At 41.6% G+C, this 26,499-nt stretch overlaps 2 protein-coding genes across 5 annotated transcripts in view; one reads left to right on the top strand and one right to left on the bottom strand.

Annotated features, from left to right (window-relative positions):
* Window positions 1-18,940, bottom strand: part of DHX32 (DEAH-box helicase 32 (putative)) — a 50,060-nt gene extending 31,120 nt beyond the window's left edge. Inside the window, exons 1-2 of one of the 2 annotated variants that reach the window (XM_032490671.1) lie at window positions 18,680-18,940; window positions 4,152-4,674 (exon numbers count right to left, since the gene is read on the bottom strand). In XM_032490671.1, coding sequence (XP_032346562.1) covers window positions 4,152-4,430 — 279 coding nt within the window. In that variant the 5' untranslated portion in view covers window positions 4,431-4,674; window positions 18,680-18,940. Of the gene's footprint in view, window positions 1-4,151; window positions 4,675-18,679 lie in introns of those variants that run through there. The other variant, XM_014562601.2, reaches the window with a different exon arrangement.
* A 77-nt stretch (window positions 18,941-19,017) lies between these two features.
* The window catches only part of FANK1 (fibronectin type III and ankyrin repeat domains 1), a 91,434-nt gene continuing 83,952 nt past the window's right edge, over window positions 19,018-26,499 (top strand). For 2 of the 3 annotated variants that reach the window (XM_032490674.1, XM_032490672.1), the window contains exons 1-2: window positions 19,085-19,175; window positions 26,273-26,377. Coding sequence is in view for 1 of the 3 variants with exons in the window: in XM_032490673.1 (XP_032346564.1) it covers window positions 19,163-19,175 (13 nt within the window). In the remaining 2 variants the exon portion in view is untranslated. Of the gene's footprint in view, window positions 19,176-26,272; window positions 26,378-26,499 lie in introns of all 3 variants that reach the window. The other variant, XM_032490673.1, reaches the window with a different exon arrangement.

Genomic DNA, 26,499 nt, shown 5'->3' with positions numbered 1-26,499 from the left:
AAGTTAGTAACTGGAGTTCGACAAGCTGTATAGATTTGAAAAGTGAAGCCAAGATGCTCCACCTCCAACCCCAAGCAACAGGCACGGAGGTGGGGCTGCTGGTTTCTGGGAGGCTGGGGCCCCAGGTCCTCGGGGGCCTGATTCAGGTCAGGACCAAGACAGCAGCTACAGTCTCACCACTGCCGCTGCAGCAAGAGGACATCCATGTGAGTCACGCCGGGGTAGAGCTTCCCGCCCCTCCATGCACTGCTGGATTGCCCCCTCCTCTAATGGATGTATGAATACAGAAAGTGAGAAGAAAAGCCATCTGCTAGACACAATGCAACTCCAGTTAAACACGTTCTAGACCCAAAGGCCCCCAAACCATCATTTCCATCACTGGCCTGATTCTTCTCCTGGACCCGAGGGTGCAGCTGTGCCAAGGTCTCAATCACTCACTTTAACTTAAGTTCCAGAATCATGGACTCTAAAAGCTGAAAGGAACCTTGAGGACCACCAATTCACGAATCCCTACAACAATGTTCCTGTAAAGCACCCAAGCCTGAGCCTGCCCCTAAGGCTGCCCGACAGGAGCCAGGACGTCAGAATACATTCCTGAGGGTTCAGCGTCACACATCCCAGATACCGTATTTGTACATACCCTGGGTGAACACAGGCAGGGTCCACCAGCAGAAAATGGTGGGTGCGGCACTCAGCTAATAAGGTGGAGATGTTCTATACAGCTTCTCAATTTAGGCTCTCAGGTGGGTCATGCTTAGTCACCTCACTAACCCATCCGTTTCACGGGAAATTTCAGGACAAAAGCTGGAGGACAAGTAAGTAAAATAGATGGTTCTAAACATATTTCATGCTCTTTTAGGCTCTTTCAGAACCCTGCCCCAAAAAAGGCAGTAAGCAAATGCTCTGTAAACGTATGAAAAGTTGTCCCCTTTTCCAGAGGGCAGTCACAAAACGGCCTTCATGCCATCTGCACCAAAGAGAGAGAATTTTTAGGATCTAGCAGAAAACTTGTGGTCCTCTTTGGAAGGCTTAGGTCTAAAGACACATTTTTCTTTGAAAGGTTTAAAACTCTGAGGGAAAAGAAAAAAGTCTTAAAAGCTCTTTAAAAAATTACCAAGCTATTTCAAGAATTAAGAAAACAACTGATATTCTCATTATTTGGATTAATTTAGAAAAGGACCATTTGGTCATCATTTGAGTACTGTGTTGATTCCTCTCACCCTGAAGATACATACTGCCTTCATACTTAACAGAAACAAGCATGATTATTTAAAAGATTAAGAAGCTAAAGATGACAAGAGAAACCACTGCTAGGTATTAATATAACATATCACATAATATATGACAATAATTCTTGCCCATAAAGATCACAAATTCTAAAAGAAAACTCAAGGAGTATGTATTAAAAAAATTTTTTGACAGCAGTGTGGGTTAGCAATTCTGAAGTTAAGTTTTAAGTATTGAACAAGTAAAGATATTATGAATAATGAGGGCTAAGTTTCTCGTAGGTAGAGAAGGGAGTTACAAATATGGAAGCGGGGAGGGCTAGTATGAATGCTGTGCAGCTGAGTGGAAGCAGAGGCATCAGTATCAATCCGGGGTTTTTAAGAATACGGAGAAATAGAGATAAACAGAAATACGCAAGGAGAGAGAAATGTAAGCAAAGAAATAGAGACGGAAAATAGAGAAAGATAGAAACTGAAAGAACTAGAGACACAGGAGGAGAAACAGCTACAGAGTTAGAGAGGGAGAGGTGTGCACACCACACGCGTGTGTCTCCTCGCCACAGAGCAGTAAGTCAATGGCAGTGGGCACTCAGTACCCAGCTCCTGGTTTTTAAATACAATCTCCACTGAAAGGAACCAGGGCTCCTTGAGCAAAATGGCTGCTTCCAAGACTGAAACAGGGAACAGACTAGATGAGCCTGTGATACCTTGCTGTGCCAAAAGGCAAAGAAATGCTCAGAGAAGGATGTCAGAAGAATACAGAATTCATCGTGAAGGGGCTCCTATAGGACACATTAGGGATACTCTGAGCAACAAAACAAATGGGCTTAGTAATGGATTATAATCCACAGGACAAAATGAGAATTTGAGTCCACACTGACATAAATGAAAAAATAAATAATGAAGAAGAAAAAGCTCAGTTCTACAGAAGAATTCCAAATATTAAACGTAGAAGGGATGTCCGAAAAATTATCATTTGGTTACCACCACGCAGTAATGTCAAAGGTAAGAATCATCAAAGGATGCTCACGTTAGCAGGCGAATGCATGATGAGAAGCACACTTTACATAGTTTCCCCATATATTTCAATATGGTATCTCCCCCAAGGGGGGAAGAGCAACTTTACAATAAAGATCAAGAGAGTCGCCACCTTACCCAGTTATCAAATTTAACATCACCAGCCATGGGAAGAATCTTGTGTCTCCTGACATGATGCCTTGAGGTGGACACACAGCACTTCCATGCTCTTCCTGCCAGAAATGCACACTTGGAATCTAACCCAAAGGAAGCATCAGACATTTGAACTGAGGGATGTTGAACAAAATAATTAACTTGTTGGAAACTCTCATGGTCATGAAGGACAAGGAAAGACTAAGAAGCTGCTTCAGATTAAAGGTGATTAAAGAGAACTGACGATGAAACACACTGTAATTTTGGATTGGATTCTGAACCAGATTTTTTTTTTATTACTAAGGTCCTTATCAGGAAAACTGATGAAAACTGAATGTCTATAAATTAGATAACAATGAGGTGTCAATATTCTACTCCTGATTCTGTTGTGGCTAGCCCTGGAGCAGATATTGCTGAAGTATTTGGAGGCAAAGGGTATCATATCATCAACTTAACCATAAAAGGTTCAGAATATAAAAACACTCCGTGTGTGTGTGTGTGTGTGTGTGTGTGTGTGTGTGTGTGTGTGTACACCAACAGAGAGAATGATAAAGCAAATTGGTAAAATGTTAACATTTGGGGAATCTGGGTGAAGTATATACAGAAAATCTTTGTAATATTTTTGCAACTTTTTGTTGTCTGAAATTATTGCAAAATAAAAACTTGAAATAATTTTTAACTTGCCATTTGTCCCAAGAAACCAGGAAAACTACACTGCTTCAGTTTTCATCATTAGCTTCTTAAGACAAACTGAAACCATTCACTGTAGCAACAACGCATCATAACAAACAGAAAATCATAATAAACCCTTGATATTGGCAGCTATAAATTATAGGAAAAAACACCTATTTTCCGTCCCATCTCTTTTCAAGTTATATTTAGAACAAGCAAGCATCAGAGATAATAAAAGCTTGAAGCAGCAATGTATACTGGAAAGAGCTCTTAGAATTTCAGCTCAGATGGTTATGAGACATTAGTTAAACAAATTATCAAATCCCTCTGGGCCAGAGTTTCATCATCTGAAAAATGAAAGGGTTCTATCAGGTTATCTCTGTGGTCTGCTCTAATTCCTGTATCACAAGAATCTATAAATTAATTTAATAAGAGAAACACTTAAAATTTAAGAGTAAAATAGAGATCTCACTAAAATCAAACTTGAAGTACAAATATAACAACAATCAAGTGGACAGTAAGTATTAACTATTTACATTAATTCTTTCTTCCTTTTTTGATCCTGGAGGGGGTGGCTCTGGGCCTGGATCATATTTGGCCACTCAGTTATTTCTTACAGTCTGGAAAATAATTTCCTTGTGCTTTTGAACTTCTGTAACTTAACCAGCTTCACCAATAAACACGTCCACTTATCTTGACTATCAGACTGCTGGGCGTGTAAACATGGCAGTTAATCCCAAAATTTATGGTGGGCAGATAACATCTATCACATCCTTTAAAATATAATCTGCGCAAGAAAATAATCTGAATAGTTTTTTTCCTGCTTTTCTAAGGAAAATTCAGTAGTACAATAAACACAATTAATAGCCACATAAATGTTATTCACTTTTATTCAGCTGGCTTTAATAAATAAAATTAGGCAAGTAATTTAACTGTTGTGCTGAATTTCTAAGGCTCTATTTTGTTGTTTTCTGATTTAGATAATATCACTACTAAAACAGACCACTGTGCTGTGACACGGTAATTATTTAAGTTAAAAACATACAATACATAAGGCATATTTTTTTTTTAGAGGCTACTCACCTGAGAGCTCTTGCCACATTTAGCATCTCCTGAAATAATCACAATTTGATTTTGAAGCAGATACTCCATAAAGGAGTATTTTTCCTTCCATATTGGAAGGTCTTCTCTTTCTTTCAGAAGTTTATAATAACGTGATGAATACGGCAATCCATCAAAAGGGTTAAGTTCCAGGTCCTCACAGGCCAAAATCCTCTCCTCATCCCCATCGCTGGAATCGAGGGATTCGGGAAAGTAGCGTTTTTCGGGGGAGGAGTTTGGACATCCCAGTTCTTCTTCCATCGTGTCCAATGAGCTTAAGCAGCTGGCATTCCACAGTCAGGGTTCTCCTACCACTGCCCACTGCAAGCCGAGGGGAGATGCTATGTGCACAAACTCGGACGGCCCAGCCTCTAGGACTTCAGGTCAAGGTTGTTTAGCTAGTTGAGTTTCTCAAATCTGCATCTGTTCTTCTTTGCTGCATTAGCTACTGTGCTGGCTCACTTCAGCACTCTTCAGCACGTTAAATAACTGTCGACAGACCACACTAAAAACAACACACAAACGAAGAAGGACAATCAGGTACATACATACAGGATGTTCAAAAGAAAAAGCATAAGCGTTCAAAAACAAAAACATCATTTTTTTGTTAACTGGTTACTGTCTGTCATTTCTGCTGTCTGTTTAAAGGCCAAGAATAATTTAGGCTGGCTCTGTTTTTGTTTTTGTTTTTTTGCATATATATATATATATATATATATATTTTTTTTTTTTTACTGAAGTATAGTCAGTTTTCAATGTGTCAATTTCTGGTGCACAGCACAATGCTTCAGTCATACATGAACATACATATATTCGTTTTCATATTTTTTTCATTATAAGTTACTATAAGATATTGAATATAGTTCCCTGTGCTATACAGTATGAATTTGTTGTTTATCTATTTTATATACAGTAGTTAGAATCTGAAAATCCTGAACTCCCAATTTATCCCTTCCTACCCCCTTTCCCCACGGTTGTTTTCAATGTCTGTGAATCTGTTTCTGCTTTGTAAATAAGTTTGTCTGTTTTGTTTTGTTTTTTTTTTAGATTCTACATATAAGCAGTATCATATGGTATTTTTCTTTCTCTTTCTGACTCACTTCACTTAGTATGACATTCTCCAGGTCCATCCAAATTGCTGCAAAAGGCATTATTTCATTATGGCTGAGTATAGGCTAGCTCTTAAAGCCTAGCTGGCTGCTTTAATCGTTTGGAAAACAATTCCACTGGACCTGGAGCTCTCTGCCTGACCTCTGTCACACGTCCTGCATCGTGACTGACAGTGAACAGAAAGCAACAGGGGATGTTGTGATTGTGAGGCTCAATCACGTGGTCACTAATCCCACTACAAAAGAGACGCCAGACCCTATAAAAGGGAAAACTGTGAGGGTCTGGTGAGTGTTCCCCGACACTGGCTATAAGAAAGTCTATTATTTACTTTTTTTTTTAATTAAGGAATTCTCCAGTTTAAAGGAGAATATTAAAAAAAACCTTTTATTTTATATTTGCTTGTGCCAATTTGCAAAATCAAATGAGTGTATTTATTATTATTATTTTTTCCATCTGAGGCTATGGCTAGCTTTTGTTAATGAGGTCTTTCGTTTGTTTAATTAAACCAGAAATTGTAAGCATATTTCTTGAGATTCCTGGGTCTTAAGCCTAACATGTCAGCTTCAAGAGGCAATAAAATACAACATTTAATTTAAATGAGGAAGAGAAAGTGCCTAACAAAGGGTAAAATTTACACCAGTAATATTCCCTAGGTGTCTTCCAATCACTGATGGTTTTTTAAAAATCCTATCAGTATTGCTGGAAAGAGGCCCCTTTTCACAGTAACCAAGTGAAAACTAAGAAGACAAAAACTCAAGTGAAAAAGAACAAATAATAAAATATAGTTCGTGACATTTTGTCGCTCAGATCACTGTTTCTACAGCACCCCATTTACTGGGACCACTGCTTTACAGTGAGGGGGCTGGAAGGGCCAGCTCCTAGTCAAGAGTAATAAAAAATCTTCTCCATTGGCCAAGCCAGGCTCCATGGAAACAGTCAATCCCTAAGAAACACTTGCTGAGGCCTTTTTGGGGCTTAAATTCATAAACTAGGCACTGTGTAAACACATCGGGATACTGTGGGGGTAAGTCAAAGAGCGGGACAGGACTTCTAAAAACACACACAAATAGGCCAAAAGAGGGAGACACTAACAACCGGGGCGGGGCGGGGGAAGGTGTGGGGAAGGACGTTTTAGCTCTGTGCAGGTACAGTTCTGTAAAATTCATTGTTTCAAAATTATAATGGAATTATAACGGTGTGATAACATAAGTGTAACATAGATTAACGTCCCCGTTCTTCACCGCCTCTCTGGGTGAGACCAGATCCACAGACTAACTCCAAGAAACACAACAGCTTGAGATTGCAGGGCAATGTGACTTTGAGGAGGCCTCCAAGAATCAGAAAATCCTACTGCTTAAGAGAAGTTGACATTTAGTTTTATGTTCAATTTTCTTTTCTTCTGCCTAGAATCCCTTCCAAGGGATCTCATCGTGCATTAAATTAAATTGCTATTATTATGACCAATGATTGCCTTTGGTACTATTTCTGAATTGTTTAATGTCTTTAAAAAAAAAAAGCATAGCTATTATTTTTACCAAATATGTGTCCTTGAAATGCTTCTCTTAATTCTACAATGCTCCCTACAAGTGTAATAACCTTATAATTAGAGTAATTAAATTTCTTCATAATCAAGTCTTACTTATAAAGTATTGACCATTTTAAACCATTGGGGAATAGTCATGTATTCTGAATAGTCATCTTTCTGGAGATTTAAAGCTCAACTAGCCCCTTCACAACGTGTAAGACACATCACCCACTTTTCGGTCGTGGTGATCTAACGATTATTACAGATTCTTTGCCACTGCTCCCCTGCAGAGGTCGGGTCTATTTCCTCTCCCCTTGAGTCTGAGCTGTCCCTGTGACTCTCTACGACCACAAGAACGCCGTGAAGTGATGCTGAACTATTTCCAAGGCATTCATGTGCTTGAAACACTTCCCCTGGGAACCAGCTGTCATTCTGTGAGATGCCCAAGCCACAGGGAGGGGTCACTGGTTAGAGACCAAAGCTTGGCGTCGGCTGGCAGAAAGAACAGACCGCCAACCATGCGGGTGAGCCGTGGAAGACACTCCAGTCCACTGAAGCTTCCAGATGATCACAGACCCAGCCAACAGGACCCCCAGCAGAAGGAGCAGCCACAGGGGCTCAGTCAAACCAAAGAGTCACGGGAGAGACTATATGGTCACAGCCGTGAGCTGCCAAGTTCCAGCAACAGGTAACCAAGCTTCTAACTGCTACAACAGGATACTCAAAATGTAATTTTTCCTCCATGATTCAGGGTCACCATCAGTTCCTGTAACAGAATGATGTCTTCAGATTTCCCTCAAGGGTCAGGGGTCAAAGGCCAGCCTGTGACCCCAAAGCCCTCTTTTCTCCAAGGATTTAGTACCCACATCACTCGTCACACTATGGTCAGCATGCTTACTTGATGAGGCCATCCTCTGCTCTTCTAACCTGCTCTCCTACCTGTCACATTAGAAACCAGTTAGGCTTGTTTGACAGAAACACTTGAAATGATTGAGTCCACAAAGAGCTCTACCCTGAATCCAATGTGTCTGAAGCTATGAAGCTGGTGATGCCCATTTTCACTTCTCTCTGGACCTTTTTACTGCTGTACAGACTGAGCTCCAGACTCGGAGTGGGGAGCGGCTGAGTTCTGAGCCCACCGCCTCTCACGATACACACACACCTCTCCTCACTTATCCTGCAGCTGGCATAAGCCATGGCAATCGCTTCCTCCCAAGTGCAATTAAATACATACAAGAGACCCACGTCCTGGCCTTTGGCACATTTAGCAGTACCAACCTAAATAAGGGAAGACAAGTAATACAGTAGGTTACATGTCACTCAAAATAAAATCTAATAGAAACTGTCCTGCCATCAGTGTAAACTACACTGCACTGCAGAATTTTAAATCTGAAAGATGGGCATTTACTCTGTCCTACATGAGACTGTACATTACATAATCTGCCCAAGACCGCCCCGTGAAGGGACTTTATTACGACTCTTGAATGAGTATTTATGAAAATAATACGTATCTAATATAACATGAAACAACCTCAGCAAGAAAGAATCAGAATTTGATGTAAGATGAGCTGTGTCTTAGCCACTCACACGTTTGGCTGTGGTCCACTACTTCTAGACATGCAAATAGCAGTTCCCAGACAAGGACGGACGAAGACTGCAAGGGACTAAATGATACAAGATGGCGAAATCTGTCCTGAGTAACTTCGTTGGTTTTGCTCTTCAATACTCCTCTTCCGCATTTTCCTCCATGTTCAATTTAATAAAAAATGTGTTCTTCACAACTGCCAAACTCTCAAATGCACAATTTTAGCAGTTTGCAGAGATCGGGAAATTTCCCAAAACTTAGTCTCTGGAGGTCTTCCCTCTTCTCTCCGTAGGGCCTGAGTGGTCTTGTCCCATCTCACTGGCTTTAATGCCATCCCTATGTGGAGGACCCCTCTTTATAAGCCCTGTCAGTCTGCTCCCCTGAACGTCAGTCTCATGTATTCAACTACCTACTCGTCACCTCCAACTTGGATATTTAACAGGCACTTCAAGTTCTACATGCCTGAGACTGAGCTCCTGATATTTGCCCCAAAGCCACTAACCTGGTCCTCTCATCTCAGTTACTCCCTTCCTTCCATCTGCTCAGACCAACATTTTTGAAGTTATTGATTTTTCTTTATCTCAAATCCCACATCTGATCCTTCAATGGGTGTCTAGGCAGAGTAACAGCCTCCAAAGATGTGCGTGTCCTAATCCCGGGGATTTGTGAATATGTACTTAGCTTGAGAAAAAAGGACTGTGGATGTGATTAAATTAAGGTACTTGGGAAGTGAGATTAGTTTGGTGGGTTAAAGCTAATCATAAGAGTCTGAAAATCAAAGAAACTTTCCCAGCCATAGTCAAAAGGAGATATGACAATGGAAGAAGGGTCAGAAAGATGCAATGTTGTTGGCTTTGAAGATGGAGGGAGGGGGCCATGAGCCAAAGAATGAGGTGGGTGACCTCCAGAAGCTCTAGAAGGAAATGGATTCTCTCCCAGAGTGTCTAGAAAGAAGAACAGCCCTGCCAAACCCTTGATTTTAACCCAGTGAGACCCATGATGGAATTCTAACCCACAGCACTGTAAGGTAATAAATTATCACTAAATTTGTAGTAGTTTGTTACAAGAGTGATAATAAACTAATACATCTGATCATCTCAGGTCCACCTTGAAAATATATCAAGACCCCCATAACTTCCACTGCCAGCAGCTGGTCTGAGCCAGCATCCTCTCACCTGGATTATCGCAGCAGCCTCCTGGCTGGTCTTGGTTCCAATCCCTTTCAGCCAAAGTGATCCTAGTAAAGTCAATTCATGTCTCTTCGGCTCAAAATTTTCTAATCTTCATTTTACTCCAAGGAAAACCCGAAATCCTTAACAGATCGACCAGTCCTGTGGGCGTGAGACCCACTACCCCTGCCCTCATTCCCAGCAGCTTCCTGCCTCACTCAAGACCCCCTCACTACTCTTCAAACACATGCACACAACCTGCCTCGTTCCTGCTCTTCCCTCCATCTGGAATGTCCTTTCCGCAGATATCCAAATGGCCAGCTCCCTTACTTCCTAAAGATCTTCATTAAATGTCAACTGAGTGAGGGCGTCCCTGCCACCCAGCTGCCCTGTCTGAACGTTCACCCATGCCCCCCACCCACTTTCTAGTATCTTAATCTGCATGTTTTTCCTCCTTAACACTTACTGTCAATCTCACGTAACGTACACTTTACCTCCTTACTTTGTTTGCTGTTGGTGCCCTCCACCCACCACGAGGCAGGGATCTGTATATATTTTGCTCACCATGCCTACGGCAGAGCAGGCACATAGGAAGTATTCAATAAATATTTGGTGAGCGAACAAATGATGTCATCAGCACGCCAGAGACACTGCTGTTCAGCCTTTCCTGGCTGCCCTGTGTTAAGTCAGTGACCAAGTCCCTCAAAACTTGTCAGGATTCTGTTCCTTCCATCTCCCTAGTCTTCCATCCTGAGGTGCCTGTGACCACCCACTCTTCTCCTTGGTCTCCCCGCTGCAATCTACCTCGTAGACATTTACACCTTCATTATTCCACTCTCCTCAAAGTTCAAGTCAGCCTGCCGCTGCTGAATGAATAAAGCTGAAACATGTCTGTCAGGAACTCACTATGTTTCTGGATTTCTGTAACTTTTTGTTCCCTTCTATTAATGATTTATAATAGACCCTTGCTGGTTTTAAAGGATATGGCCTGAAATTTTGGTGAATCGCCACATTCACAAACTGAAATATTTGTACAAGCTCTTAAGTTTTCCCTTGAACTATATACCCAAACCACAAATCAGCTCCTTTTTCAACATTTATTAAACTTGCTTTTTCCTGATGACTTGAGAAGAGTTGCTGTGCAGAAAATCACAGAGCTGCACTGAGACTCACACAGTAGTGTGCTTGCTCCAGCAGACCCTGACCTTTCGGGCCCCTTGTAAATAGCCAATACGAGGAGGCAACGTCCCTAAATATTAGGGAACCACTGAACCATCTGTACTACTTACTGTCGTTTCCTCGTATTTTTAGCCCCTGTACTTAGACCATTATTGAGCTGTATCTTCCTCGGCAATTTTCAGTCTGAACCCAAATATAATGGGTATTCAAGTAGCAACTTAAGGCTGAGGAGATAATGAGTTACTTTCTGTTCTTTGGGGATTTTATGCTTTTAAGACTAAGACATGATTGTGCTTTATTATAGGTGTTATTCTTAATCCAATAGGTTTTCTCTATTGTCAAGTTTTCTCATCTTTAGTGCCCACATTTTCATGTCTTCCATTTTCTTCTCAGCCAATATTTGAGCGCTTACTAACTGACCACCCTGTGAACACGGTGGTGACGCCTCGTGGACAGGCAGGGCTGGTTCCTGCCCTCGTGGGGCTCCCAGTCTAGCTGAGGATGAACGTGGGTGTGAAACAAGGACTTCATCTCACAGCCAAGCAACTAAAGGAAGGAAAATACGGGTGGTCTGTAGCAGGACAAAGGAAAAGACTGGGACAGATAAATTTATAGATGAGACAGGGGGCCAAATCACAAAAGACCTGATATGCTATGGCCCAGAGATTGTGTTTTATTTTATGTGCCATGGGATCTAACTCACTTAATCATTTATCAAAAAAAATTTTTTGTTTACTCTTTTTGCTTTTCTTTACAATTCTCTTAAATCTGATGTTACTCAAGGTTCTGACTATTATCTGTAATTTTTCTAACACCTACCTTCAATTTTATTAAAGCTATTATTGAGATCACGTACTAGGAGACCTGGTGACAGTTTAATGCAAGTGGCAGAATGGAACAGACAGTGGGATTATGAGCAATGCTTACAAACAGGGCAGTAAGAGAAACCAAGGAATCATTTTTGTGTGAATATTTTTAAGAAATATTAAAGACCAAGTAACATTTCTTAAGTATTTAAAATTATGTTCACATAGGTCTGTGAAAACAGATCTGTTCTGGGATCTAATTCATAATCAATCCCTTTTCTTCTCCATTGTTTAAGAAAAGCGTTCTGAGGAAAACACACACACAGGCATACATACACACACACACACACACATCCTTTGCCTTTTATAAAATTGTTCTTTTAATATGACTCCCAAATTTGTTTTGACTCTATTTGACCAATGCATTTTTCTTAAGGAAGCTGTGCTAATTTTTATTGAAAGTTTTCGAATAATTTAATGTCTTTTTAACATCTCTCCATATTCTGCAGAGCAGGAAATAATTTATTATTGAAAAGTTTGCAAACAGGATCAAACATAGAATCAGTAATTAAAAAAGAAAATCTAGAACCTAAGGATGAATCTTCTAGTAACACTAATCTCAAAAAGTTGTACTTTTGTCATTTATGTTTAAAAACTAAGATATTCCCTAGTGTTGCAGATTTCTGAATCTCCCAGGAGAAACACAACCTTAATAAAGTAAACTCTGATCTCCAGGATGATAGTATAAATGCTGAAGAAATAAAAGGTATTAATTCTGTCCTTTTATGGGAGCAACTTAGCAAAAGGAGACATCTGTCTACGTGGAACCTTTGGAACAAAGCTGGAACACTAATGTGAGCCCCCACTACATATACTCACATTTACTCAGGTTCTCACTTTTTGTCTCTAGCTCTAGGTTTATGATAGACTTCCTAAGGTCAAGGTCTATTTCTGAGCCATCTTTGCAATGTCTACAAAAGAAGATATAGGGCTTTGTGAAGATTACATGATCAATAAATATTTGCTGAATTAATAAACAGTATACTTACAAACCATGATTACAATGTTTAGAAGAAAGAAGGTTAATGAGGCATTACGAATGAATAATAACTGTCTTCAGGATAAAGGGCTATTATTTTTTTGGAGAACAGGATCATTAGTCCCATATTCCATGCCAATTCTGTTCAAAGTGCTTGTCTATGGCAAGATAAGGGGCTTGTACCAGCATGTAAATTAACTCACTGCTTCCTTCGTTGAAGAAGTCTTGCTATTAAACTGAATTAAACAGTATGATTAGTGCCATAGTCTATTCACATTCTGGCACACGCTCCTAATCTTATTGCAAACCAGTAGCAGTCTGTGGACTGGCACTGGTCTGCTGACCACATTTTGAGAAGAATGGCTCTCTGCTACTACTAAAGCTGGACTGGTACTAATGATAACAATAATGATAATGATGATCATTCTACCAATTAGCCTTCACAGAGTGCTTACTGGGTGCCAGATGCTCTAAGTACTTCAAATTAAGCACTTTATGTGGATTATTTCATTTAAACTCTTAAGGACCCCATGAGGGTTTACTTTATTATTTCCATTTTTCAAATGAGGAAATCTAAGCCTTAAGCCTTCAGAGGTTCAGTTAATTTATTCAGCTTCTAGCAGCTCATCTGTGATAGAGCAGGTGCTTGAAGTCATGCAGTCTGATCTCAGCTTAACCGCAGGTAAGTGCACGGTGTATGCGTAGCCCTGCTGCACCACCTGCTTCCTGGCTACGTTAAAGAACGTGGGCTCCCGCTACAGCACTGGGGGTTGGAGAAACGCGGTACTGTGGGAGCTGTCAGGCAGGGTGGTCTGGAAAAAATACCACACAACCAAAAATGTGCAGTTCTTCTATGGAAACAAAAACATGGTTGTACTCACCCACATGGAGTTACAGTCTAATATTTAATGTGTAAACTTTTATTTCCCAGGCATGTTATATTTTAATGGAAACAATGGACTTAATATTACTGGAATTTTTAGATGATTACCCCTTTGTCTGTCCTTGTTTTAACTGGCTCAGAGCTCCCCAAAAGCATGGCCTATTGGTTTCTAGTATACACCTTTCTTTAACAAGTTAAGGTAAAAATTCAGAATGTATTTTAAAAATCTTACGTCTAGACTCCTAAAGTTGACTTCATTTTGATTTTAAGTAAACAAATTAATCATTTATTTAAAAACACTCAAATAAAAAATGATTCACTTTTAACTCAATATTGGTTCATATCAAATATAGCTTGAATAACCAATCTTGCACAATTTTTTTTTTTAAGAATCCTACATTCTACTGGTAATCTGTATATACAGAAAGGCTTTCTAAGCTCAAGCAATGCTTATGTACCATAATAACATACCACTCTCAACAGATAAGTTTGTAAATCAACGATTTTGTTAGAATTTCAGATGGCTGAGTCACTCAGTGCTTTTCAACATAATTTTAATGATTTTTTTTCTTTCTTACTGAATAATATTCTAAAAACTATCATTTTGAGTAGAAGCAGAGTTTATAATAAAGTATGCTAAAATAGTAATTTGGCTTATTCGTGCAGTCTAGTTAGATACCTAAGCAAACTGATGAGAACTAATAAAAGCTGAAATCTAAAGAACAGGCTATTGCTAGTCTCCCCAAGAAAGTCAATGTAATTATTTGACCTCCAACATATACAAAGTGAACTTTTATCCATCTTTTTTTCCTAGAGACAGAATTTGTTTGAGACATCATCATACCTCCTAAATTTACATTTTACTTGAACTGTCGCTCCAAACGGAGACTAGCGAAAAAACCACAAATGACAGGAAATTTTCTTTCTTGTTAATAAAGTAATGGGTAGCCATTTTGCATTAACTTTAATAAAACAATAATAGATCGACAATAATAGATTGTGTGTTCTATGTCAGGCAGAGGAAAATATAATTATTTCAAGGAATGCCAACACATGAACCCCCAAACAGTAGGGATCCCGTTTTATCAACCTTTCCAGATTTTCAGCTTACTTTTCCGGTCACTCTCTAGTCTCCCTGGGTTCTTGCACTGCACCCTGCTCCTAAAAGAACGTACCTGTGTATACCAGAGTTCTATCCTCGACCCTCTTCTCATTGCACATAATCTCCCTGGAGAGTATCACTCACATTTTAACCTCAATTACTGAATGCTTAATCCAAGTTTCTATCTTCACCTCAGACTTCCTCTTTACTTCTAGACCCACGTGTCTGACCGCTAATAAGATATCCCAACTTAGAGGACAGGCAATTTCATTGTTAACATTCAAAAGTGAACTCATCATCTACCACATTTCTTACACTCCTGAAAAAGAAAGACTTCTTTCCTTCTTTAGTGTTCCAGATTTCAACAACTAACAGAACAATCCCCTCCATGAGCTGGGAGTCACCCCTGGCTTCTCCCGGAACAACATCAAGGCTGCAAACTCCACCTCTCCCAGCAGCCCCCTCCTCTGGAGTCCCACCTACACTGCCTGAGTTATCTTATTATTTCTTCATGGAACTACTGCAAAATTTCCAGTTTTGTGGGGTTTTTTTGCCTCTAATTTTGGCTCTCCATCAATGTGTCATTCACATGTGGCCAGCGATCCCTTTCAAATGCAAAACTGATTGTGTCACCAATTCAGGTCCTTTTTATTACCTTCAAGATAAAAATCTCACTCCATAGGTTCGTTCTGATTTACCTTGTATTTACCGCTCCAGCCTTACTTCCTGCCACTCCTTTCTAACAAGTTCTTTGCTCCAGCCACAATGAACTTCAGCCCAGAGCTGGTCTCCCAAGCTTCCATGCCTCTGCCCAAGCTACTTCTCTGCCTAGGAAGCCCTCCTACCCTCACATACAACCCATCTGGTCATTTCCTGTTCGCTTTACGAATAGCAACTCCAGAATCCAGGAAGTACCTAACACACTATTGATAAAGCAGGAACAACCCTTTACATTGAAGAAGTTCTTTACAATATACAAGGTATTATTATTCATACCTATAATCACATTTATTTTATTTTCATTCTTACAACTTGACTGTTAGACAACCAGTGCAGGTTTTAGTACCCCCAGTCATCAATGAGGAAGTAATAGCTTCCTGACTTCCCCAAGGTGGCCGAGCTAGAATTAATGTAATCATCCCTGACCAAAGGTTTGTCCTCTTTTTATTGTTATCCTACTTAAATTATCAGGTGCACAATGAAAACCCACTATGAGCTAAAAGGAATACAGAAGCAGCCTAGGTTATGGACTTAGCTCTGCAATGTTTAATCTAATCAGAGGCACAAGACCCATAAACAAAAAATGAGAAAAAAACTGCACAAGAAAGTAGACTATAGGGCTAAGTGCCAAATTGTATAGTGTCCCCAGGAGGAAAGAGAACCCATTCAGTGGGCATTCGCCTATCCTGGAAAGACTTTCCAGATGGGGGTGGGAGCAGGCAGCACGGTTCTGTAGTCTGATTATACTACGAATGATTAAAAGAGCTGAGAGATGAGCATTCCTTGAGTCCAAAAATTTGAGTGCAGACCATGACAGGTCTGGAGGACAGAAAGGAAACAGCAAAAATGGAAATACAATTGTTTTCTGCCTTTGACTGAACTCCTGATGAGTTTCAGAAAGTACCCTCACTCTGGCAAAACAGCAAACAAAAATCCAAAAACAAAAACAGAAACTTCCTCTGACTTAGGATTGCTGAGCTAGGTAGGAAACAGAATAACACATTCATTTTCTTTCTTTTTCTTTTTAAAATCATCCTACTTGGATTAAATAATGTTAAATTCCTGCCGGAGTTATTTTTATTTTGAATTCTGATGTGGACTAAGAGATTTAAATAAGAAAAAGAAAGGCTACCTCTGTGTCTTAATTGCTACCTTGTTATTCACCATGATAGGGCTTTGGTTTGCTACATTTAGCTAAGCATCAGCAAAGTAAATAATAATGTAACTATTCTATCCACTGATGAGCTTGGAAACCTTAAAAAAAAAAATCAGGACATTGTTTTAACTTGACCATCAACATAACACCCTGAACATGCCCCTGAAAAGACCTAGAAAACACAGTAGTAGGAAAACCCCAAAAGGGACAACCAATACCTTTATCGATCATCTCAACCCTTAGCCCACTAGCAACCTTCTGATCTCAGCATATTTCCTCCAATAATAAAGCATATCCCTTTATCTAGAGCAATTTCTCTAAAGCTCTTCTCACTCATTCAACGGGCATTTAGAAGTACATTGTACTAGGTGCTGGAGAAAGAAAAACTGAATATTGTCCCTGCCTTAGACACTTTTATACCTTTCCCTCCTGCCATTTCCATCCCCCAACTCATCATTTCTTCCACAGGTACGCTACCCCCTAAAACCAAATGTTGATTTTCACAGTTGCCAAAGTCACCTATCACCTAAAATATTTCCATGCAAGACTTCCTCAATGTCAAGTCCAAGAATGATAAACTCATTCTTCCATATTACCATAAAGTATTCAACAACAGCAACCTCCAAGCTTAAAATCTACATGCAACTATTAAATTCTTGGGTCCCTGTTACTTTGGCATGAAGATCTACAATGTTGTTTCTTCATTTCTAAATACAAATGCCTGATTTTTTGTTCTATGGCAAAATTTAACTCTACCTCTTTTTTTGTTAATAAAGGTCAGGTTTTTATCACTATCTTCTCACTTTGATTATGACATACCTATGAATATCACTATGTTTGTTCCCTGGATGAAAAGACCAATTCATGAGTTTGCTAATGATGTGAAAACTAGAATTTGAAAACATTGTACTACTGAAGTCCTGTTGATCTCATATGCTTTCTGTCTAAAAATCCATCCCCTGGAGTTACACTTAATCTAAGTTTCAGGAACAGGTAGTTAAGGTACCATGAAGTGTTTACTTTCCATTCTTAATTTATTACTTTAATTTTGGGCTTGTGAATTATGAGTTCTGTATATATCACACTGCTTGTCAATATCCACACATAAACCTCCCTCCATTGACAATTAATCTAAAAAAGTCCCCATGGAGTCTGAGAGGGAAAAGACTAATTTGGTGGAATATAATAAATCTCCATTTCCATCACATAATATATGCTTCTCAGGTTCAATTAACCTCTGGATGATTCTCTTTCTAAGAGGAAAGTAATTCTCCTTGATGTCCTTGTCATCTGCGGAGTAGAAATCTCTCTAGCGGCAAAGAATGAGTAATCACTTACATGACAAGAGGCCAAAAAGGCTTCTTCTTTTCATTCCCCTCAAGTACTGTCTAGGGCAGCGGGAGGAACTGATGGAGGGGCTACAATCTCCAGACGTGAGTCCTAAATCAGTGCGTTTTCCTCCCACCTGCACTTTCACTGTCATCTTTTTCTTCTCTCTTCTCGTTTGTCTTTCCTCCTTACGGTTGTTTTCCTTAACCTCTGTATAGCACTCTCCTTGTGGTTTGAATTTTTACAACCCACCAGGTAAAATCCCTTGTGATCGTCAAAGCTTCCTTAAAGCACTACCTGCACCCGTGTTTTACAGACCAGTATTATGAAAGACTAGGGTGTGGGATAATGCTACACTTGTGTAACAGCCCTACAAAGTTTTGGTACAAGATGTGTGGGCTGATTCCACAACTCAATCGAAAACCAGGAGAACTGAAACAAACAAACAAGCAAAACCTAATTCATCCAGAACGATCCGACCCGGGCCCACTGCCTGAAATGTGATACTTGGGATGACAGTGCACTGCGGGCAAAGGAACCCTCCCGGGTTCCAGGATTCAAGAGGCCCGCTGGGCCCGCTGCTGACGCCAGGAGAGGCGCCCGTGAATGTGGCACCAGTGCCCGCATTCCACCCTCCCCAGGCCCGGGCCGCCGTCCCCGGCGGCCGAGGCGCCCCCTTGGCGGGCGGGTGCGCACAGGTTCGCTCCTCCCGCTCAGGCGCGGCTCCGGGAGGCAGGGCGCGGAGGCCGCCTCTGCGGGAGCGTTTCGGGGGTCGGGGCGGGGTCGTCCGGGGCCGGCCAGCGGGCAGGGAGCCCAGAGGCGGCGGGGGTGTGCCGAGCCCCGGCGGCCGCAACAGGTGCGCCGGGGCCGCCCACCCGCCCCTCCCGCCGCGGGGCCCGGCCCTTACCTGCAGCGGCGGCTCCCGAGTCCTGGGAGGGAGGCCGAGGCCCAGGCCCGGCCGCCCTTCCCCGCGGGGCAGGCCGAGCTCGCCGGACGCACGGACCGACGGACCGACGGACCGACGGACGCCTCGGGATGCCGACCGAGGGCTCGCAGGCCCCCTCCCCGAAGGCCCGGCCACTGGCCGCACCGGGGGCGCGAGGGCCGCCAAGGAGGGCGCGACCGCCCGACCAGGCCTCCGGGGCAGAGTCCTCAGCCGCCCGCCAGGCCGCCACCCTTCCTCGGTGCCCCCGGCGACGCGCGGGACCTCGCGCTCGCCCGCGTTTCCTCGCGGCTTTTGGTCCCTCCCTCTCGCCGTCCCTCCTGCCCCTCCTCCCCCGCCCTCCGGGTTGTCAGGGCAACCGAAGCGACGCCGGCCGGGAGGAGAGGCGTTAGGCGGGGCGGCGGCGGCGTCGGGGCTCGGCCCGTGGGGGCCCGGGAGCAGCTGACCATGGAGCCCCAGAGTAAGGGGGCCCGGGCCGGGGTGGGGGGCGGGGGGGCCTCCCCGGAACGGGTGTGGCGCGCGGCTCCGCAGGCTTTCAACGCTGGAAATACGGTCTCCCCCTCGCGCTTCTCCCTTGGAGAGAGAAGGGGGCTAAACCCTGCCGACTGTGTCCGCCGGGAGCCGGAGGCCCGGGTGAGCTTGGTGTGTGGGCAAAAGGATACAGCGCCCCCAGGATGTTCCTTCCTGAAATGACCCCAAGCAATTCCGTTTATTATTACTATTACTGTCGTTGTTGTTATTTTTAGTTTGGTAGTTTGAGTCGTTGATTGTAAATAGCCATGCTCCTTCTAAAGTTTCAGCAATTGAACGTGCAGCGAGGCTGGTCTTGTATTTATTAGAGACCCCTTCCTCCTCCCAGAAGTCGGAGATTTGAAGGAGCAAAAAAAAAAAAAGGTTTGTCTAAGAGTATTTAATCATTGCTAGAAGTTCTACAAAGTAGGCTTGGACATGCAAAAAATGTTATCATTTCCTGTTTCCCAGATTGTTTGGCAAAAAGTGGGCAGTCTGAAGTTAACAGATCTAATACAACCTTTAACTTGTATGTTTAAAAATATTGTATTATTGTTGTTGTTATTATTATTATTATTACTATTATTATTATTATTCAAACCACTCTAGGGACATAGTGCTCCGTCCTTCTTTCCCAAGCTAATGTTTTATTGCTGCTTTTGTTCTTAAAATAAGAATAGTGTTTTATATGGAGAGTAGAAAGACCTTGAACGTTTATAGAAGATTCAGTTTACCTCTCGGAACCACGCCGTCTTTTCTAGCACAATTTCAGAAATGGAAGTACTCAGACCAAATCCATTCTCTGGGGGCTGTGCTGACATTATTAGAGGCCATTAGTTTCCAAGAAGGCTTTTAAAGACTTTTTCATTTCCTTCAACTCACTTGCTGTGGAGAAAGCTGAGAAGCTGAGAGTTATAGTTGTTTGCGTTGATTTTATATAGTATCCTGTCACTTGCATTGCAACTCCTTGGATTCGACATTTTATCTAACGTATTGAAAGGAATTTAACTGACAACAAAACTAATACTTTGTCACGTGTCAAACTGATGCCAGGGTGTGTTCTCTCTTTAGAGAAGAAATAAATTGAAGTGAAATAGGTCTTTTAAAAACAGCAACTTTATTTCTTCAGATTTATGTTACCGTCTAAATGTGTAAGCTATGAATTTCAAGTCCTTCAGTGCTCAGGTGCTTTATACGCCCACACTCATTCATGGTATTCATTTTGTTCCAAACACTGTCCTAGTGGGTGAAGGACTGAACCAGTGAATAGGATAGTGTTAGCTTTGGTTATCCCTGGACAACTGAGCAGAGACTTGTCCAAGAATTACTGAAACCTCCCTGGGGTCTGAGTTTGGGGGGCTTCCGGTAGGAAGAAACAGTAAGCCTGCAGAATGACCCAGCAAGGGATGAGGGAAAGGGAGTCCAAGCAGAGGGAATCCCTTGGACATTCGCCCTGAGACCTGAGAGAGCAGTGTGGGTTTGAGTCTCAGAGTCCAAAGATCAGTAAAGCTGTAACTCAGATGACTGCGGGGTGGAGGGGAAGAGGAAAAAAAGAGGCAAGGCTGGAAAAGTCAGTAGGAACCAGTACATGAAGGCTTTGTAAAACTGTGTGAGAAATTTATTATATCCTTGAATTATACATCTATGTCTCATCTAACTGGATTTTTGAGGTGAAAAATATTTAAGTAATCTATGCCTGAGGAAGAACTATACATTTATTCTTTCCCACATACTCTTAAATGTTGTTGTCAATTTAATTTTAGATAATTCAAAAAATAACGATGTATCTTAGAGAATTCTTTCACAGCCTAAGAAACACCATTTTGAGTAATTATTAAATTATTTTCTGACAGTAATTGTTTAAAATGACAAGATTAAATGATCTTTAAGATCCTTTTTTTATTGAAGTACAGTTGATTTGCAATGGTATGTTAGTTTCAGGTATACAGCAAAGTGATTCAATTACATATAAATATAAATTCAGGTCCCTTTTAAATTCAAGATTCATACCCAATCAGATTTCACCTGAGACTCAGGTTACTATTTTATTCTCTCAGACATTGGAGAATACTATGGCTCAGATATTAATGAATATTACAATTATACTGTAACTAGTATTATATTAACTATGTTATGTTGCTATGCCAATGTTGTCTAACATATGTTAAGCCTGGTCTGTACATGGTGCCTTTTAGTATTGAGGGATTTCAAATAGCATTTTACAAGCGTAGTTGAATGTAGCATCAGTAAATTGACTAAAAGGAAGGCTCTTTCTTAATTGCTTTCAAAAATTAAGCGTATATCTAAGGACAACACTGAGAAACTACTAGAAATAACCCCCAAGTCAGTCTTATCCATTCTGTTTCCGCACACACTTAGGTTTCTATTATTTTTAGGAATGACCTTTATTAACTGAGTCATTAAAATCCAATAAACATAAACTCTTCAAATCCCACAGCTGGATTGTACTCTGGCAATAGGCAGAGGATGACAGAGGCTACCATTGTTTTACAGAATAATAACAAGTCAACGATCCAAGAAATGACTCTTCAGGGAAAGGGCAAATTAAATAAGTTCACAACCTTGGGCTGTTCAGAATGGTCCTGACTCTTGGCTTTAATTATCTTCTTCCTAAACTAACTACCCACTGTTGGAAAGATAACCCATGTATGAAATAACATGGACAATGTACACCAGATTCTTTTTATTTTAAGAAAATGCTTAAGTTCAACAGTACTATTTCTTCCCTAATTTTTTAATAAGTGACAATGCCAAGAGGTATCTTTCGGGGTCTTTAACCCTCCCTCTTGTGATCTTCCCTAGCCTACCAAATCACCCTAAACAAACACATAATCTGAGTTTTAAAATACGTATATTTATCAATTGCAGCATCATGAGAAGCCCTCAGCCCCCACTTACCACCACATTGCCACCTGCCCCCCAAACTTTCCCAATATAAAAAAATCTGGGTCTAGTTTAGGCTGAGTAACAGTTTCTTGATATATACATTTTCTTTTAAAACAAATGTTTAATGGAGATCTAAGTTATTCCAATGACTAAGAGACTGAGGCATATCCTTAAAGGAGTGAAGACTTCTTTCTCCAAACCTGTTTTTCCACATATGTGAATAGGATTTCACCATCTTCCCACTTACACCAGCTGGAAATCTGAGAGTCATCCTTAACGCCTGTCTGTTACTCACCACCCCTCCGACTCACCCCACCCACCAGCGTGCCCGTGTCTTCCACCTTCAAAGTACACCCCAGATGTGCGTCCTTCTCTCCGTCCCTGCTGTCATCACTGGTACTCCAGGCCACCATCTTGCCTAAACCATAATTGGAGGCTCTACTGATTTCTGTATTTCCCCTCCCCCAACTGTGCTCACCTGGGAGCCAGAGTGAGCTTTTCAAAGTACACATCGGATCATATCTCTCCTCTGCCAAAAGCCCTCCAAAGTTCTTACTTAGCTACTGCTTCAAACCACCATGTACATGATCTTGGATTCATCAACATATCAGGCTTCTTTCAGGACTGTGGGTCTTTGCACAAGCTCTTCCCTCTGCCAGGGCTACCTTCTCTTCCTGCTCTGGCAGGTCTGACTCTGTCCTCTGGTCTTAGCTTAAATGTCACTCTTCACTGAGTGCTTCCCTGACTCCCTGAAGAGGGTCCTGCCCCCTCCCTGATGTTATGCTATCTCTGCCATGGTGACAATTTGTAATTCTTTTGTTAATTTTTAAAAGCTGGCTTCTCTACTGCACTGTAGGGTAGCAGAAGAGGTCCCTGCTATTCTCTCCCTAGTGCCTAATGTGGAATCAGCCCTGAACAAGCATTTATTGAACAGACAGCACTGCTGTTAACACCTGGCTGCCTTATTTAATTTTATTTCCTTAAAAGCGTTGCAGGGTGCTTAAAAAGAAAGCCATTTTACTCTACAATAGAAATGGCTGTGCACCAGTGAAATTTGAAGTGCCTGTTGTGGAATATGCTTTGGGTCAAGTCCGTTTAAATCAGGTGCTTATGACTGTCAGGTCAGTTACAAGTATGGCAAGTCCTTTTTCTTCACTAGCCTAAAAGAGGTGTTTTAAGTATCACTCTATCCAGTAAAATTAAGGAAATAGGCAAGTAATCTTATTTTGGGGACCAAAGGACTGCCAGAGCGTAGACCCAGCAAAATCTTTGCACTGCAGTGGAGTACTTGTTCATTAATTATCTGAGAGGCTGGTAAGAATTTAAGAGCAATAAATTGCTTAAGCCTAGGAACATTTTTAAAAGTCTGTGTAACAATTTTTTTTATCAAGTAGTCTTAGCCTGTAAAGCATGTTAATTTTCTCGGGTTATAATTCATATACTAGTGAGTGTGGTTTGATGGGTGCAGTTGTGTCTCACTGGGAGCTCTGCGTTATCCCCAGACCAATTCTATACCTGATAACTTGGGTTTCACCTCCTCCTGCTGTAAAAGGAAGCACTGTTGGGACATGCTTACTCTGGGGACTTGCCCAGACACGCCCAGGAACTGAACTAGGCAGCCAGTTCACAGGAGGGGTTTGTGCCTAAGCCTCATCCAAGAGTGGCCTGAATGACTCATTAAGTACAGAAGGTGGTGCAGACAGCGTTAACAAGTAAACAGCTCACACCACTGCTCTGTGCATTCCCATGCTCACAGGACCGGGGCAAGCCAGGAGCAAAACTGGAGATGCTTGTCCGCAGGACCCTCCTGCGGGAATTCTGGGAGCATTTCTCTCCTGAGAGGCAGAAAGAAAGGAGGCATTCCTTGCTCTTAGACCCCAGGTGCTGATTCCTTTAGCTGTGACTCCGCCTCCTTCCAGGTGATCAGGGACCCTTCCCTGGCCTCGCCTTCTTGGGAGATACACTCTTATGCCTCCTTGTTTCTGCCTGGAACCCATCCACATATCTGTCCTTTAAAACAGCTCTCAGACATGACCATTTCTCAAAAACTTTGCCTGTCTGTTTACTCTGCTCAAACCCAAATCAGAGGTAATTTCTCCCTCTTCGGTACTGTGTCTACAGGTATTACTACTTTTATTATTTTAATATGTTGTAATTGATACATACTTATATGTTCAACGCTCCTATTAGAAGTCAACTTGAAATGGATTAAGGGCTTAAATGTAAGACCTGAAACTGAAAATCTCCTAGGGGAAAACATAGAGAAAACGCTCCTTGACATTGATCTTGGCAATGGTTTCTTGGAGACGACACTAAAAGCACAAGCAACGAAAGCAAATATCCACAAGTGGGACTACGTCAAACTAGTAAGCTTCTGTACAGCAAAAGGAACAATCAACAGAATGGAAAGGCAACCTGCAGAATGGGAGAAAATGTTTGCAAACCATCTATTGGTAGGGGTTAATATCCAAAATATATGAGAAACTCAGACAACTCAGAAGCAGAAAAACAAATAAGCCACTTAAAAAATGGACAGGATACCTAAATAGACATTTTTCCAAAGAAGACATACAAATGACCAACAGATACATGAAAAGGTGCTTGACGTCACTGATCATCAGGGACATGCAAATCAAAACCACAATGAGATACCACCTCACACCTGTTAGAAAGGCTATTATCAAAAAGATAGAGTTAAGTGTTGGCAAGGATGTGGAGAAAAGAGAGCCCTCGTCGGCTGTTGGTGGGTATGTAAATTAGAACAGCTACTATAGAAAAAATGAACAGTGTGGAGTCTTCCTAGAAAATCAGAGAATAGAACTACCATATGATTCAGCAGTCCCACTTCTGCATGTGTATCCAAAGGAAATTAAATCAGGATCTTACAGCGATACCTGCAGTCCTGTTCATTGCAACATTATTCACAATAGCCAAGATATGGAAACAAAGTGTCTGTCTATGGATGAGTGGTTAAGGAAGACGTGATATAGATACACAATGGAATATTATTCAGCCATGAGAAAGATGGAAATCCTGCCATTTGCAACAACATGGATGGACCTTAAGGGCATTATGCTAAGTGAAAAAAGTTAAAAACAAATACTGTATGATATCACCTATATGTAGAAGCAAAACAAGCTGAACTCATATAAACAGAGTAGAATGGTGGCTACCAAGGGCTAGGGGGTGAAGGAACTGGGCAGATATCAGTCAAAGAACACAAACTTCAAGTGAGAAGCTGAATGAGTTCTGGGCATCGTATCTGGTGACTATGGTTAACAATTCTGTACTGTGTTTTTGAAAGTTGCTGAGAGAATAGATCATAAATGTTCTCAGTGCATGAAGACAAAAGGTAATTATGGGGGGTGATAGAGGTGTTGCTCAGCCTGTGCTGGTATTCATTTCACAGTTTATAGGTGTATCAAATCTTCAGGCTGTACGTCTTAAACTTACACAAGATGATTTGTCTATTATATCTAATAAAGCTGGGGTGAGGGGAAAGCTGTGAGCTCATCTTTTTCCTTCCTGAAGCTCTCTGGAAGACAGGAAAGAAACCAACTAGCCCTATTGTGCTAATTACTTTTACTAAAGGGTCCTAAGGCAGCAACTATTTGGTTATCCTGAGCCTTGCCTTTTACAGGAATTGATAACAGGTTTCTGCTTTGTAGTTTAACTGACTTTTTCGCCACGATGAGCAGTGCACTACCAGTGTCCCTTTACTGTTGGGAGTCGTCAGTGTCTTTAAAATCAAATCAGATTGAAGAAACAATTCCAGCTAACCCAGTACTGATTTGGAAAAATCCTCGAAGTTCTGTTTCCCTGGACCCCACTTCCGTATCAATGTTTGTATCAACCAGGGTTTAATCAGAAAAGTGGAACCACCGTGAGGGGCGCAGGATAAGGGGCCTCTAACAGGGATTAGAGCTTGTATGATCGTGGGAGCTGGTGGAGAAGTCAGCGCAAACTGTTGCCTCTGCGACTGATGCTGGGCTGTTGTGGCTCCAAGTCGGCGAGGCTGGCGGTTGGGAAGGAAAGCTGGTTATGAAAGTGGGGAAAGCAGCTTAAACTGGAGCCTAGCAAGAAAAGCTGGCACCTGCCAGGACACAGTGGAGCCCACATCTGTCTGTCACCCCCTCCAAGGTCAGTGATGGGCATGGTCTGCGAGAGAAACTGGTGCCCTGCCCCATGGAGCCGTACACACGCCCGGCACAGCACTTTGGGGAACTGGAGAGAGCCTGTGTTCATGTGAGTGACTGGCCTGTCTCTGCATTTTGTGATTTCTTAGTCTGGTTTCAGTACCAAGTTTACTTTCATCTCAAAAAATGAGCTTGGCTGTGTTCCTTCTATTTTTGTTTTCTTTCTGTTTT

The sequence above is a fragment of the Camelus ferus genome, chromosome 11 (genome assembly GCF_009834535.1).
Source record: "Camelus ferus isolate YT-003-E chromosome 11, BCGSAC_Cfer_1.0, whole genome shotgun sequence".
In the NCBI taxonomy this organism is placed as follows: domain Eukaryota; kingdom Metazoa; phylum Chordata; class Mammalia; order Artiodactyla; family Camelidae; genus Camelus; species Camelus ferus.
This window is presented reverse-complemented; position numbering and strand designations above follow the sequence as displayed.